At 43.3% G+C, this 14,115-nt stretch overlaps 1 protein-coding gene across 1 annotated transcript in view; it reads right to left on the bottom strand.

The window, feature by feature from the left end:
- Nucleotides 1-814: 814 nt before the first annotated feature.
- The window catches only part of LOC128636740 (zinc finger protein 345-like), a 24,415-nt gene continuing 11,114 nt past the window's right edge, over nt 815-14,115 (bottom strand). The window contains exons 2-4 of the mRNA XM_053689723.1: nt 2,395-3,198; nt 1,741-2,244; nt 815-1,656 (exon numbers count right to left, since the gene is read on the bottom strand). Of these exons, the coding sequence (XP_053545698.1) occupies nt 815-1,656; nt 1,741-2,244; nt 2,395-3,198 (2,150 nt within the window). The remainder of the gene's footprint in view (nt 1,657-1,740; nt 2,245-2,394; nt 3,199-14,115) is intronic.

Genomic DNA, 14,115 nt, shown 5'->3' on the forward strand with positions numbered 1-14,115 from the left:
CATCTGTGTCCTCTAGCTTGGGTATTGATTCTCAAAAGTAATTGACGAATTGACGATGATCCGTGGACTCACCGTGTCATTAGAAAGAAAACAAAATTTATGCTTACCTGATATATTTATTTATTTCTTGACACAGTGAGCCCATGGCCCTCCCTGTTTTTCAGACAGGTGTTTTGTTGTATAAACCTCAGGCACTTCTGCACCTTGTGTTATTTCCTTTCTCTACTTTTCCTTCAGTCGAATGACTGGGGTTTGTGGGAAGGGAAGTGATACTTAACAGCTCTGCTGTGGTGCTCTTTGCCTCCTCCTGCTGGCCAGGAGTGATATTCCCAACAGTAATTGATGATGATCCGTGGACTCACCATGTCAAGAAATAAATACATTTATCAGGTAAACATAAATTATTATTTTTTTCTAGCTAAAACCAATTTAAAAATAAAACATATTTCCTTTAAGTGGTCAAGTTTCCTATATGTCCAAGTCATGCCACAGCTAGGAAATGATACTTGTTTCACAATAAATAAAAGTTATAGCAGCCCCAACACACGAATACAATATAACCTTTATTAAAACATACTAAAAACAAGATTTAGTCTGTAAAGAATATCTGTTTTTTTAACCTAGTCCATTATAACCTTGTATGTTAAAATACAATTAAAGAATTTATCAATATGTAAAAACTCATTAACCCATTATATACAACAATCAAGTTGAGTAAAATAATCTGTAGCCTAATGACAAAAATATAGTATAAGGCACTTAAAATAGTTAAAAACAATATATTTACTGATCCATCAAAACATCCTAATAAGTTTTATTTATGTACTTTTTGATGGCTATAAAGATGCGTACGTCTTCTAAATCGTTTACCGCACTCAAGACATTCAAATCGCTTTTCTTCAGTATGAATTTCCATATGTTTATTAAGATAAGTTTTACTGGCAAAGCGTTGGTCACATTTAGAGCATTCAAATTGTTTTGTTTCCAGGTGACTTACTTGATGCCGAGCAAGAATAGGCTTAGTTGCAAATGCTTTTCCACATATGGAGCATGGGAAAGGTTTGACGCCAGTGTGGTTGCGCTCATGAACAACAAGCTGTGAATTATTAATAAAACCTTTTCCACATTCAGAACATGCAAATGGTTTGTCACCTGTGTGTATTGTTAGATGTGTAGCCAGATACACTTTCTTGGTAAAAGCTTTACCACATTCAGGGCATACAAATGATCTCTCTGCTGTGTGCATTCTCTGATGTTTACCAAGAACAGCACCACTAGTAAACCGTTTCCCACACACAGTGCACTCAAATGGTCTCTCTCCTGTATGCTTTCTCAGATGCACATTACGATCTGTGCTGTTGGTAAAACATTTGTCACATTCAGGACATGCAAATGGCTTCTCTCCCGTGTGTTGTCGCTGATGTATAACAAGATATGCGTTACTGCTAAAGCTTTTTCCACAATCAGGACAGGGCAAAGATTTCTCTCCCTTGTGAATATTTTGATGACGCAAAAGGTGTCCCTTATTAGAAAAGCATTTTCCGCAATCAGAACATTCATGAGGTTTAACTCCAGTATGAGTTCTCTGATGCTGAGCAAGTAGTGTGTTAGTTGTAAAACATTTTCCACATTTAGAGCATGAGAATGGTTTTTCTCCTGTGTGCATTTTGTGATGATTAACAAGTTCAGTTTTTCTTGTAAATGTCTTCTCACACTCTGTACATGCAAACAGTCTCTCACCTGTATGTGTTCTCTGATGCTCAACAAGCCTTGCATTATTAACAAATGATTTCCCACATTCAGAACATGCAAATGGTTTATTTCCTGTATGAGTCATTTCATGTATCCTCTGATCTGTACTGCTTCTAAAACATTTACTACAATGAGAACACTGATACGGTCTCTCTCCTGTATGAACTTTATGATGATTATTAAGAATTGCTTTAGTGTGAAAACATTTCTCACATTCTGTACATTTGTAAGGTTTATCACCAGTATGGATTCTCTGATGAACAAGAAGTCGGCCATTGGTTATAAAACTTTTTCCACATGTAGAGCATACAAATGGTCTTATACTACTATGGGTTCTCTCATGCATAAGAAGTTCATGGCTAGTGGTAAAAGGTTTCTCACATTGAGAACATGCATATGGTTTCTCTCCTGTATGTATTCTCTTGTGTCTGAGAAGCTGGTTTTTATAAAGAAAACATTTTCCACATTCAAAACATTTAAATTGTTTATCGCCTATGTGAATTTTCATGTGTTTTGTGAGATTAGAGCGAAAAAGGAAAGATTTTCCACACTCAGGACATAAAAATGTTTTCTCTCCAGTATGGATGTTTTTATGTGAGGTAAGTTCATTCATTTCTATAAAAATTTTTCCACATTCTTCACATTCAAACGGTTTATCACCAGTATGCATTTTCTGATGTCGAATAAGATAATTTTTTGTAGTAAAAGATTTTCCACATTCAGAACAACTAAATGATATTTCTCCCGTGTGCAATTTCTGATGTCTAGCAAGATCTGCACTACTATGAAACTGCTTCTGACATTCAGAACATGAAAATGGTTTCTCTTTTGTGTGTGTCCTCTGGTGATGAACAAGATCAACTTTGTTAATAAAAGATTTCTCACAATCCATACACTTAAATGGTCTTTCTCCAGTGTGAATTTTCATGTGTTTATTACGATTTGCTTGCTGGCTAAAACACTTACCGCATTCAGAACATGAAAATGGTTTGGCGCCTGTGTGCGTTCTCAGATGTGCAATAAGGTGCGCTTTAAAATTAAATCTTCTGCTACATTCTGAACATACAAAACGTTTATTTGCTTTGACTTTTTTTCTTTGTTTATAGGATGGCAAGGAGCGTGCATTTTCATGTTTATTCTTATCTTTTTCTAAAACATTGTTGCTAAATTTCTGTGCTTTGTTAGTCTTTGTACTAATATTGTTGATGTTAGAAGAAGCGCGCTCCTTATGTGTTTTTTCACTGCATAGAGATAAAAAGGAATCTGCAGCTTTTAATTCTTCATATTGGTTTATTTCTTCTGCAGTAATTCTCACAATCTTTATACGATTCCTGCGTGGCAACTTTCTGTTAGTTTGTATTGATTCTTTGCGAGTTGTGATTTGTTCAGACGTCTCTAATCTATGGGAAATATGTTGCCCAGAGACATTTCTGCTCCTTGAATGGTCTAAAAAAATTAAACAAAGAGAATGTTTTATAATCAATATATTGATTAAACAGACCTAAAGATAAAAAAAAAACACAATTGTGTACCATATCTTATTTAATTATAATACACATGGTAATGTCTGATATTAACCACTTTATGTCATTATTATTCATGAAATATTTACAGTTTACAATAATTTTGCCACTCAACTGTCCTGTTTCCGCAGTGAATCCTGCCTGAGGAAAGAGTGCCATAAGCGCTTTGAAACGGGTTTCAGATTATATTTAAGTTTTAAATATATTTTTATTTCAATAAATAGTCCTCTATGCATAGAGGTTATTTTGGTTTTATCTAAAACTGTGAGTGTTTTTTACTTTTATTCTAACTGTGGATCTGGTACCAGTTTGCCTGAGTGAGTTAGCTGGTGGGCTCATATTAACCCAGCTGGTCTGACTTGCACTGCAATATAGTGCGCCACTTTTGTGAGTATATTCTTTGGAGGGGCTTTGGGATTTTGCTCTATTTTGTAGAGATTTCATGCACTATTGGAGCACCCTTCCCCCTCCCTCCTCGCATTTTATTTTGAAGTAACCCTTGGTATATCCAAGATCTGGAGTAAGCCAGCTGGTGGGCTCTGAACTATCCAGCCTGCCTGACTTGCACTGCCACATAGTGCGCCGCTTTTGTATCATTCTGTAGAGTGATGTATTGATACAATTTCCAACAATTGTTGTGATCTTCTGCACCATTGGAGCCTTTTTCTGTTTTTTCATATTTGCAGACAGAACATACAATGTTAAACAACTTTCCAATTTACTTCTATTATCAAATATGTTTTATTCTCTTGGTATCTTTGGTTAAATGTAGCAGTAATCCACTACTGGGAGCTAGCTGGACACATTTGTAAGCCAATGACAAGAGGCATAGATATGCAGCCACCAATCAGCAGCTAGATACCAGTAGTGCATTGCTGAGACTTTCTAGATATGCTTATCATTAGATATCATGAAAAAGAGGCAACTTAAAACGGCATATTCTGACATAATAAAGTCAATATTAAAGGGACAGTGTACTATACATTTTTCTCCCCTTTAGTGTTTTCACAATTGTCACGGATACCAGATGCAAGGGTTAAACCCCTACCCCCCTATAACCTTCCCCCTGTTGTTATCTAGACTATGTGTAAAGTGTCTTTCTGTTAATTGTATGAGTCATCCATTTGTCCTTTTGTAAACCAGGATGTGATTAGAATCTGTTTAACTAACCATTGTCTGATGTTTGTCCCATTGTATCATATTTGTTTCTATTTGTGTAGTAACTAAATCTCCATGTGTTGGAAATGTCTAAAAGCTGTGGTCAATAAAACCCTACCCCCCTATAACCTCACCCCTGTTGTTATCTAGTCTATGTGTAAAGTGTCTTTCTGTTATTGTGAGTCGTTCATTTATCCTTTTGTAAGTCAAGATGTGATTAGAATCTGTTTAACTAACCATTGTCTTATGTTTGTCCCATTGTATAATATTTGTTTCTATTTGTGTAGTAACTAAATCCCCATGTGTTGGAAATGTATAAAAGCTGTGTTGTCTGTGCAATAAAGCAGTTCTATTTTCACCTGAAGGCTAGTCTGTATAGTCATTTAGGTGGGCTCCTGCTAGAATCACTTTCCTGGGCTACATAGCAGTTTGTTCCAGACAGTGGAAGGACCCGTTTGGCGGAGCTACCCAGTCAGGGTAGCCGGGGTATCCGTCACATTGGTTGGCAGCGGTGGGATGCTTCCGTCTACCTGGAACGTCCAAACCACCAACTGAAGATCTTGCCGGATGGAGCAGTAGCATGGGCTCCGGAAGGAAGAATTGAGAACGTTGCTGCAGACTAGAGGGAAAGTCGCCAGCAACAAGACAAAGGCAGTGCTCGTAGCTGAACTGATGGAGGACGATCGGGCTAGCAAACAGGTTGGTGGGTCGGACAGCGACCAAAGCGGAGGACAGCCCAATACAGCCTCCACTCAAGGGACTACAACATCCGACAGACAGCGGGAGGTACAGTGGCAACTGGCTCTCTATGGACCTAACCCCCCCGAGGAGGTCATTATTCGGATAGTGACTGACACCAACAAGATAGACATGTTGGAGCTTCAGAAGTCTATAGGGGGGGTCATGCCAGATTCCCTGGACACCCCTTCCCGGCCCAAGAAACTACCTCACGGGGCTTTCAGAACTTTCCAGGATGATGGGAGCGAGGATATCAACCGCTACCTACAGCTGTTCGAGACCCAGTGCCGGATGCATGGGGTCACTAATGCCGATAGGGTTACTATCTTAATTGGGAAACTATCCGGTAGGGCCCTGGAGGCTTTCTACACTGTCCCCTCCGAAGATCAAGGCAACTATGACCGGGTGAAGGAGCGCATCCTTGCTCGGTATGGACTCACCCCAGAGGCTCACTGGCTAAACTTCAGGGGACTACAAAGACAAGAGGAGCAGCCGTATACCAAGTTTGCCCACCGCTTAGCTAGATCCTTGAACTCCTGGGTTACTGGGTGCCACATCACCACCCTTGACGAAGCTGTTCAACTCATCCTCCTGGAGCAGTTCTACAACCGCACCCCAGCAGAGATAAGGGACTGGGTAAAAGACAAGGGACCCAGAACAGCTGACCAAGCCGCCGCCCTGGCCGATCGGTATGTGGATGCTCGGCGCCAGGCAGCCACAGACTCCCGGCCAGCAACCCGCTTCGCTCCAGCCCCAGCGCGACCACCAATGCTTTTTAAGCAGCCCCAGACCCAACCGCCCCCTGTGTACCCAGCTGGAGGCAGCAATTCCCGGGGGTGTTATGGGTGTGGACACCCTGGCCATGTGGTACGGAACTGCCAAACAAGACAAAGAAACCACCCAGCCCAGCCACCAAGGGACCCTGCACCAACTTTGTGGGGGACTCCTCAAGCCTGCACCTACCAGGCCGCCGCCCATTACGCGCATACAGCGAGCTCCTACCCCTATGCTGAGTGGACAGGAGAAGAAGTGGGTGTCTTGCACCACGTCAGCTCAATGGGCCAAGACAACCGACACCAACATCGGCAAGATGTCTGGGTCAACGGGCAGGCAGCTCAAGGAATGAGAGATACAGGGGCCACCATCTCTTTGATTCAGCCTCACCTTGTTCCCCCCTCTGGCTGCACTGGACGGACCCTCGCTGTAGGGGTAGCGGGAGGTGCTGTTCTGAGGGTTCCTACTGCCTGGATCCATTTGGACTGGAAAACCGACGCCCGGAATGTAGAAGTGGGGGTTATGCAAAACATCCCTGCCGAGGTCCTGTCGGGAAACGACCTCGGCCACCTTGTCTCTGCCTTTTTGGGGAATACCTCTCCGGACACCTGCCCTGTGACTACCCGCCAGCAGGCCAGATGCCAAGCCACCTCACCAACTCCGGGGACCCAGGTAAGACCTACTGCCCCGACTCTTACCTTACCCCGAATAACCGTCCCCACTAAACCCGAACTTGCCGATACCCCCTCCTGGGCAACCCCTTCCGACTTTGCCAAAGAGACCTTGAGCGACACGACCCTAGCCCCTTACCGAGACCGAGTAGGTGCTGACGCCCAGGGCCCCGGAGACAAAAGGTTCCAGTGGGAGGGCGAGCTCCTGTACCGGATCTCCAAGAGGAGAAAAGGACCGGTGCCGAAACGCCAGCTGGTCGTACCGAAGAAGTTTCGGTCCAACCTGCTGAAAATAGGGCATGACATTCCGTTAGCTGGCCACTTAGGAAAACAAAGGACCCACCACCGCTTGACTCAAACCTTCTTCTGGCCAGGCATTACAGCTGATATTAAGGAATACTGTAAATCCTGTGAGGTTTGCCAGAAGGTAGGAAAGACGGGAGATCATACGAAAGCCTCACTCCATCCCCTGCCCATTATTGATGAACCCTTTAGCCGAGTAGCAGTAGACATTGTGGGGCCATTAGCTCGGCCCAGCCCCTTAGAGAAGAAATACATCCTTACGGTGGTAGACTATGCCACCCGATACCCAGAGGCAATCCCCTTGGCCAATATCCAGGCAGAGACCATAGCAGATGCGATGCTCCGGATATTCACCAGGGTAGGCGTCCCTCTGGAAGTGGTTTCCGATCAGGGAACACAGTTCACTGCGGAAATCACTCAACAACTCTGGAAGTTGTGCGGGATTAAACCCCTGCACAGCGCCCCTTACCATCCTCAGACAAATGGGCTGCGTGAGAGGTTTAACGGGACCCTAAAGCAACTGCTTCGGACGTTCTCGGCCACTCACAGGGACTGAGAAAAATTCCTGCCGCATCTCCTCTTTGCATATCGAGAGGTGCCTCAGGAATCCACAGGTTTTTCCCCCTTTGAACTACTGTATGGTCGAAAGGTTAGGGGCCCGCTAGATTTGGTACGAGCCCATTGGGAGGGAGCCACAGTGGGAGAAGAGCACTCTGTCGTGGGGTACGTACTCCAGCTCAGGGACCGGCTGCAGGACCTGGCAGCCCAGGTCCGTGAGAACCTTCAGGCCTCTCAGCACAAACAGAAGCGATGGTACGATCGCAATGCCCGTACCCGAACCCTGATAGTGGGACAGAAGGTCCTCGCCCTGAAGCCTGTCAAAACAGACAAGCTACAGGCCTCTTGGCAAGGACCCTACCGGGTTGTGGAACAACTGAACAACACCACATACCTGGTAGCGAAGTGTTCAGATGAAAGGATCCGTCGGACCTTTCATGTGAATATGTTGAAGGCATACATAGAAAGACCCAGGGATGTGGCCGCTATCTGTGCGCCGGCAATGGAGGACTCTGAAAGTCTTCCAATGCCGGAGCTGCCCGGACCTACTGACACCCCCCAGGGGGTGGATGACATATCCCTAGACGACAGGTTAGAGCCCGGACAGAAAAGGCAGGTCCGGCGACTCCTAGAACAGAGAAGTGACATGTTCTCTACTGTCCCTTTGTTTACCACCACAGCCATCCACCGGGTGGAGACCCCAGGACAGACCCCCCTGCGACAGGCTGCCTACAGGGTCCCAGAGGCCGTCAGGGAAAGTATGCCCCGGGAGCTCCGGGGAATGTTGGACCTCGGTGTCATTGAACCATCCAAAAGTCCCTGGGCCTCCCCGGTAGTGTTAGTACCCAAAAAGGACGGAACTACCCGGTTCTGCGTTGACTACCGTAGACTCAATGACAGAACCACCACTGACGCCTATCCCATGCCCCGAGTAGATGACCTGTTAGATCGAATCGCCCGGGGCCACTTCCTGACCACCCTCGACCTATGCAAGGGTTATTGGCAAATTCCCCTCGACCCCGAGTCCATCCCCAAGTCTGCCTTCATCACTCCCTTCGGCTTATACCAGTTTAAGGTCATGCCGTTTGGAATGAAGAACGCCCCAGCCACTTTCCAAAGAATGATAGACCGCCTGTTAGATGGCCTCCAGGACTATGCCTGTGCATACCTGGATGACATCGCTATCTATAGTGAGACCTGGGAGGACCATCTGATCTACCTAGGCGTCGTCTTAGATCGTCTTCGAGCCGCCGGACTAACCTTGAAGCCAGATAAGTGTACTATTGGGCGCTCGGAGGTTCAATACTTGGGCCACCGAGTCGGCTGCGGTAAGCAGTGACCCGAACCGGCCAAAGTCGAGGCAGTGGCTAACTGGCCCACCCCCAGGACCAAAACTCAAGTCCTTGCCTTTCTGGGTACTGCAGGGTACTACCGGAGGTTTGTCCCCAATTACAGCACCCTCGCCAAACCCCTGACTGACCTTACCCGTAAACAGCTTCCCCAACAGGTCCTGTGCTCCCCCGAGTCTTAAGTCTGCATTAATCTCTGCTCCAGTACTGGCCGCTCCTAACCCAGCCAAACGCTTTTCTGTCCACAAAGATGCCTCCATGTTCGGGTTGGGGGCAATACTAAGTCAGGCAGACGAGGAAGGAAGGGACCACCCCGCTGCCTACCTCAATCGAAAACTGCTACCCCGGGAAGTAGGCTACGCGGCGGTCGAGAAAGAATGTCTGGTGCTGGTATGGGCTTTGAAGAAGTTGCAGCCCTACCTATATGGAAGACCCTTCACCGTCCTCACTGACCATAATCCCCTTGTATGGCTCAACCGAGTTTCCGGGGACAACGGGAGACTGTTGAGGTGGAGCCTAGCCCTGCAGCAATTTAACTTTGACATTCAGTACCGACCGGGAAAAAGCAATGGGAATGCTGACGGACTTTCCCGGCGGACTGAAGTGGCATAAACTCCTCGGACATCCCCAGGCTGACCCGTATGTGGATCTAGCCGGGTCTGCCGAACTGGAGGGGGGAAGATGTCACGGATACCAGATGCAAGGGTTAAACCCCTACCCCCTATAACCTTCCCCCTGTTGTTATCTAGACTATGTGTAAAGTGTCTTTCTGTTAATTGTATGAGTCATCCATTTGTCCTTTTGTAAACCAGGATGTGATTAGAATCTGTTTAACTAACCATTGTCTGATGTTTGTCCCATTGTATCATTTGTTTCTATTTGTGTAGTAACTAAATCTCCATGTGTTGGAAATGTCTAAAAGCTGTGGTCAATAAAACCCTACCCCCCTATAACCTCACCCCTGTTGTTATCTAGTCTATGTGTAAAGTGTCTCTGTTATTGTGAGTCATTCATTTATCCTTTTGTAAGTCAAGATGTGATTAGAATCTGTTTAACTAACCATTGTCTTATGTTTGTCCCATTGTATAATATTTGCTTCTATTTGTGTAGTAACTAAATCCCCATGTGTTGGAAATGTATAAAAGCTGTGTTGTCTGTGCAATAAAGCAGTTCTATTTTCACCTGAAGGCTAGTCTGTATAGTCATTTAGATGGGCTCCTGCTAGAATCACTTTCCTGGGCTACATAGCAGTTTGTTCCAGACAGTGGAAGGACCCGTTTGGCGGAGCTACCCAGTCGGGGTAGCCGGGGTATCCGTCACAACAATGATCTAATTTACCTACTGGAATGTATTCAATGGGTTATAAATAGCTTCTTTAGCTTTATTTTATCATATGAAATAGCTGAATACTTAAGTATTGGCTTAAGAAAAGCTGAATAAAAATAACAAGGAGAAGAGATAATATTCCCGGTGGAAGGTACTAAAATGTTAATTATAATGACAGAGATAAGATAAGAGGGGTGTATGTATGTATGCGTGTATATATATATATATATATATGTGTGTGTGTGTGTGTGTGTGTATTTATATGTGTGTATATATATATATATATTTATATTAGGGGTGTCGAAAATAAGTCATCGCGATGCAGCCTTGAACGATGCTGCACATCGATGCATTGAGGATTCAAATCGATTCGGGTTATCAGTGATATCATATAAGCCAAATATAATTGCCCATATATTAGGTTGTGCAGATTCCGTCCCTAAGCGCCGAATGGAAAACTGTGCGCTTGTGCTTAGCCCATGGACCTTGTTACCAAAGCAACAGAACACCCTCCCTCTCTAGTCATAGAGATGAGATGGAAAGGCAGTCTAGCCGTTTTTTTTTAGCTCTATGATCATTGTTTGTAGCTGCGTCCGTGGGCGGTAGTTACGCTGTGCATGGCGGGAGTCTGGGGCAAGTGGCGGCAGCATTATGCAGAACAAGAAGAAATCCCAGGTGAAGGTATGGCATGTGGTGGGATTACTGTTGGTCATCTAGGGTGTTGTGCAGGATAATTAATCCATTAACTGGATTAATTTAGCAGATAAAGGGTTAACATACACAAATAAAAAGGAATTGCGTATCCTGAAATGTTAAATTCGAGAGTGTTTCATTAGCCCAAGAGACAGTTCAGCTAAAGCAGGCACAGACAACCATATATTGGAGTGCATTGCGATATGCCTGAAGTGACACCTGGTATAATACACCAGTGTTCTTTTATGAACACAGCACCCTGAATTATACACTAATATGTGCCCTTGTAAGCTTAGTACCTTTTATAATACACCCCTAAGTGCCCTTGTAAGATTAGTACCTTGTATAATACACCCCTATGTGCCCTTGTAAGATTAGTACCTTTTATAATACACCCCTATGTGCCCTTGTAAGCTTAGTGCCCTGTATAGTACACCCCTATGTGCCCTTGTAAGCTTAGTACCTTTTATAATACACCCCATATGTGCCCTTGTATTATACAAGGCATTTAATTTACAAGGTAACTTAGTGGTATATTATACAGGGTACTAATCTTACAAGGACACATAGGGGTGTATTATAAAAGGTACTAAGCTTACAAGGGCACATAGGGGTGTATTATAAAAGGTACTAATCTTACAAGGGCACATAGGGGTGTATTATAAAGGTACTAATCTTACAAGGGCACATAGGGGTGTATTATAAAAGGTACTAATCTTACAAGGGCACATAGGGGTGTATTATAAAAGGTACTAATCTTACAAGGGCACATAGGGGTGTATTATACAGGGTACTAATCTTACAAGGACACATAGGGGTGTATTATAAAAGGTACTAATCTTACAAGGGCACATAGGGGTGTATTATACAGGGTACTAATCTTACAAGGACACATAGGGGTGTATTATAAAAGGTACTAAGCTTACAAGGGCACATAGGGGTGTATTATAAAAGGTACTAATCTTACAAGGGCACATAGGGGTGTATTATAAAAGGTACTAATCTTACAAGGGCACATAGGGGTGTATTATAAAAGGTACTAATCTTACAAGGGAACATAGGGGTGTATTATACAGGGTACTAATCTTACAAGGACACATAGGGGTGTATTATAAAGGTACTAAGCTTACAAGGGCACATAGGGGTGTATTATAAAAGGTACTAAGCTTACAAGGGCACATAGGGGTGTATTATAAAAGGTACTAAGCTTACAAGGGCACATAGGAGTGTATTATAAAGGTACTAAGCTTACAAGGGCACATAGGGGTGTATTATAAAGGTACTAAGCTTACAAGGGCACATAGGGGTGTATTATAAAAGGTACTAAGCTTACAAGGGCACATAGGGGTGTATTATAAAAGGTACTAAGCTTACAAGGACACATAGGGGTGTATTATAAAAGGTACTAAGCTTACAAGGACACATAGGGGTGTATTATAAAAGGTACTAATCTTACAAGGACACATAGGGGTGTATTATAAAAGGTACTAATCTTACAAGGGCACATAGGGGTGTATTATAAAAGGTACTAATCTTACAAGGGCACATAGGGGTGTATTATAAAAGGTACTAATCTTACAAGGGCACATAGGGGTGTATTATAAAAGGTACTAATCTTACAAGGGCACATAGGGGTGTATTATAAAAGGTACTAATCTTACAAGGGCACATAGGGGTGTATTATAAAAGGTACTAATCTTACAAGGGCACATAGGGGTGTATTATAAAAGGTACTAAGCTTACAAGGGCACATAGGGGTGTATTATAAAAGGTACTAAGCTTACAAGGGCACATAGGGGTGTATTATAAAAGGTACTAAGCTTACAAGGGCACATAGGGGTGTATTATAAAAAGTACTAAGCTTACAAGGGCACATAGGGGTGTATTATAAAAGGTACTAATCTTACAAGGGCACATAGGGGTGTATTATAAAAGGTACTAATCTTACAAGGGCACATAGGGGTGTATTATAAAAGGTACTAAGCTTACAAGGGCACAAACTGGTGTACTATACAGGGTACTAAGCTTACAAGGGCACAAACTGGTGTACTATACAGGGCACTAAGCTTACAAGGGCACAAACTGGTGTACTATACAGGGTACTAAGCTTACAAGGGCACAAACTGGTGTACTATACAGGGCACTAAGCTTACAAGGGCACAAACTGGTGTACTATACAGGGCACTAAGCTTACAAGGGTGCATATTTTTGTATTATACAGTGTACTAAGCTTGCAAGGGCACATACAGATGTAAGATTAGTACCCTGTATAAGTTACCTTCTAAGTTACCTTGTAAATTAAATGCCTTATATAATACATCTCTATGTGCACTTGCAAACTTAGTACGCTGTATAATACAAAAATATGCACCCTTGTACGCTTAGTGCCCTGTATAGTACACCAGTTTGTGCCCTTGTAAGCTTAGTGCCCTGTATACTACACCTGTTTGTGCCCTTGTAAGCTGAGTACCCTGTATAATACACCATTGTGTGCCCTTGTGAATGCAGCACCCTGTATAATACAACACTGTATGCCCTTGTAAGATTAGTACCCTGTATAATACAACACTGTATGCCCTTGTAAGATTAGTACCCTGTATAATACAACACTGTATGCCCTTGTAAGATTAGTACCCTGTATAATAGAACACTGTATGCCCTTGTAAGATTAGTACCCTGTATAATAGAACACTGTATGCCCTTGTAAGATTAGTACCCTGTATAATACAACACTGTATGCCCTTGTAAGATTAGTACCCTGTATAATACAACACTGTATGCCCTTGTAAGATTAGTACCCTGTATAATACAGCACTGTATGCCCTGGTAAGATTAGTACCCTGTATAATACAACACTGTGTGCCCTTGTAAGATTAGTACCCTGTATAATACAACACTGTATGCCCTTGTAAGATTAGTACCCTGTATAATACAACACTGTATGCCCTTGTAAGATTAGTACCCTGTATAATACAACACTGTATGCCCTTGTAAGATTAGTACCCTGTATAATACAACACTGTATGCCCTTGTAAGATTAGTACCCTGTATAATACAACACTGTATGCCCTTGTAAGATTAGTACCCTGTATAATACAACACTGTATGCCCTTGTAAGATTAGTACCCTGTATAATACAACACTGTATGCCCTTGTAAGATTAGTACCCTGTATAATACAGCACTGTATGCCCTTGTAAGATTAGTACCCTGTATAATACAACACTGTATGCCCTGGTAAGCTGAGTACCCTGTATAATACAGCACTGTA

The sequence above is a fragment of the Bombina bombina genome, chromosome 7 (assembly GCF_027579735.1).
Source record: "Bombina bombina isolate aBomBom1 chromosome 7, aBomBom1.pri, whole genome shotgun sequence".
In the NCBI taxonomy this organism is placed as follows: domain Eukaryota; kingdom Metazoa; phylum Chordata; class Amphibia; order Anura; family Bombinatoridae; genus Bombina; species Bombina bombina.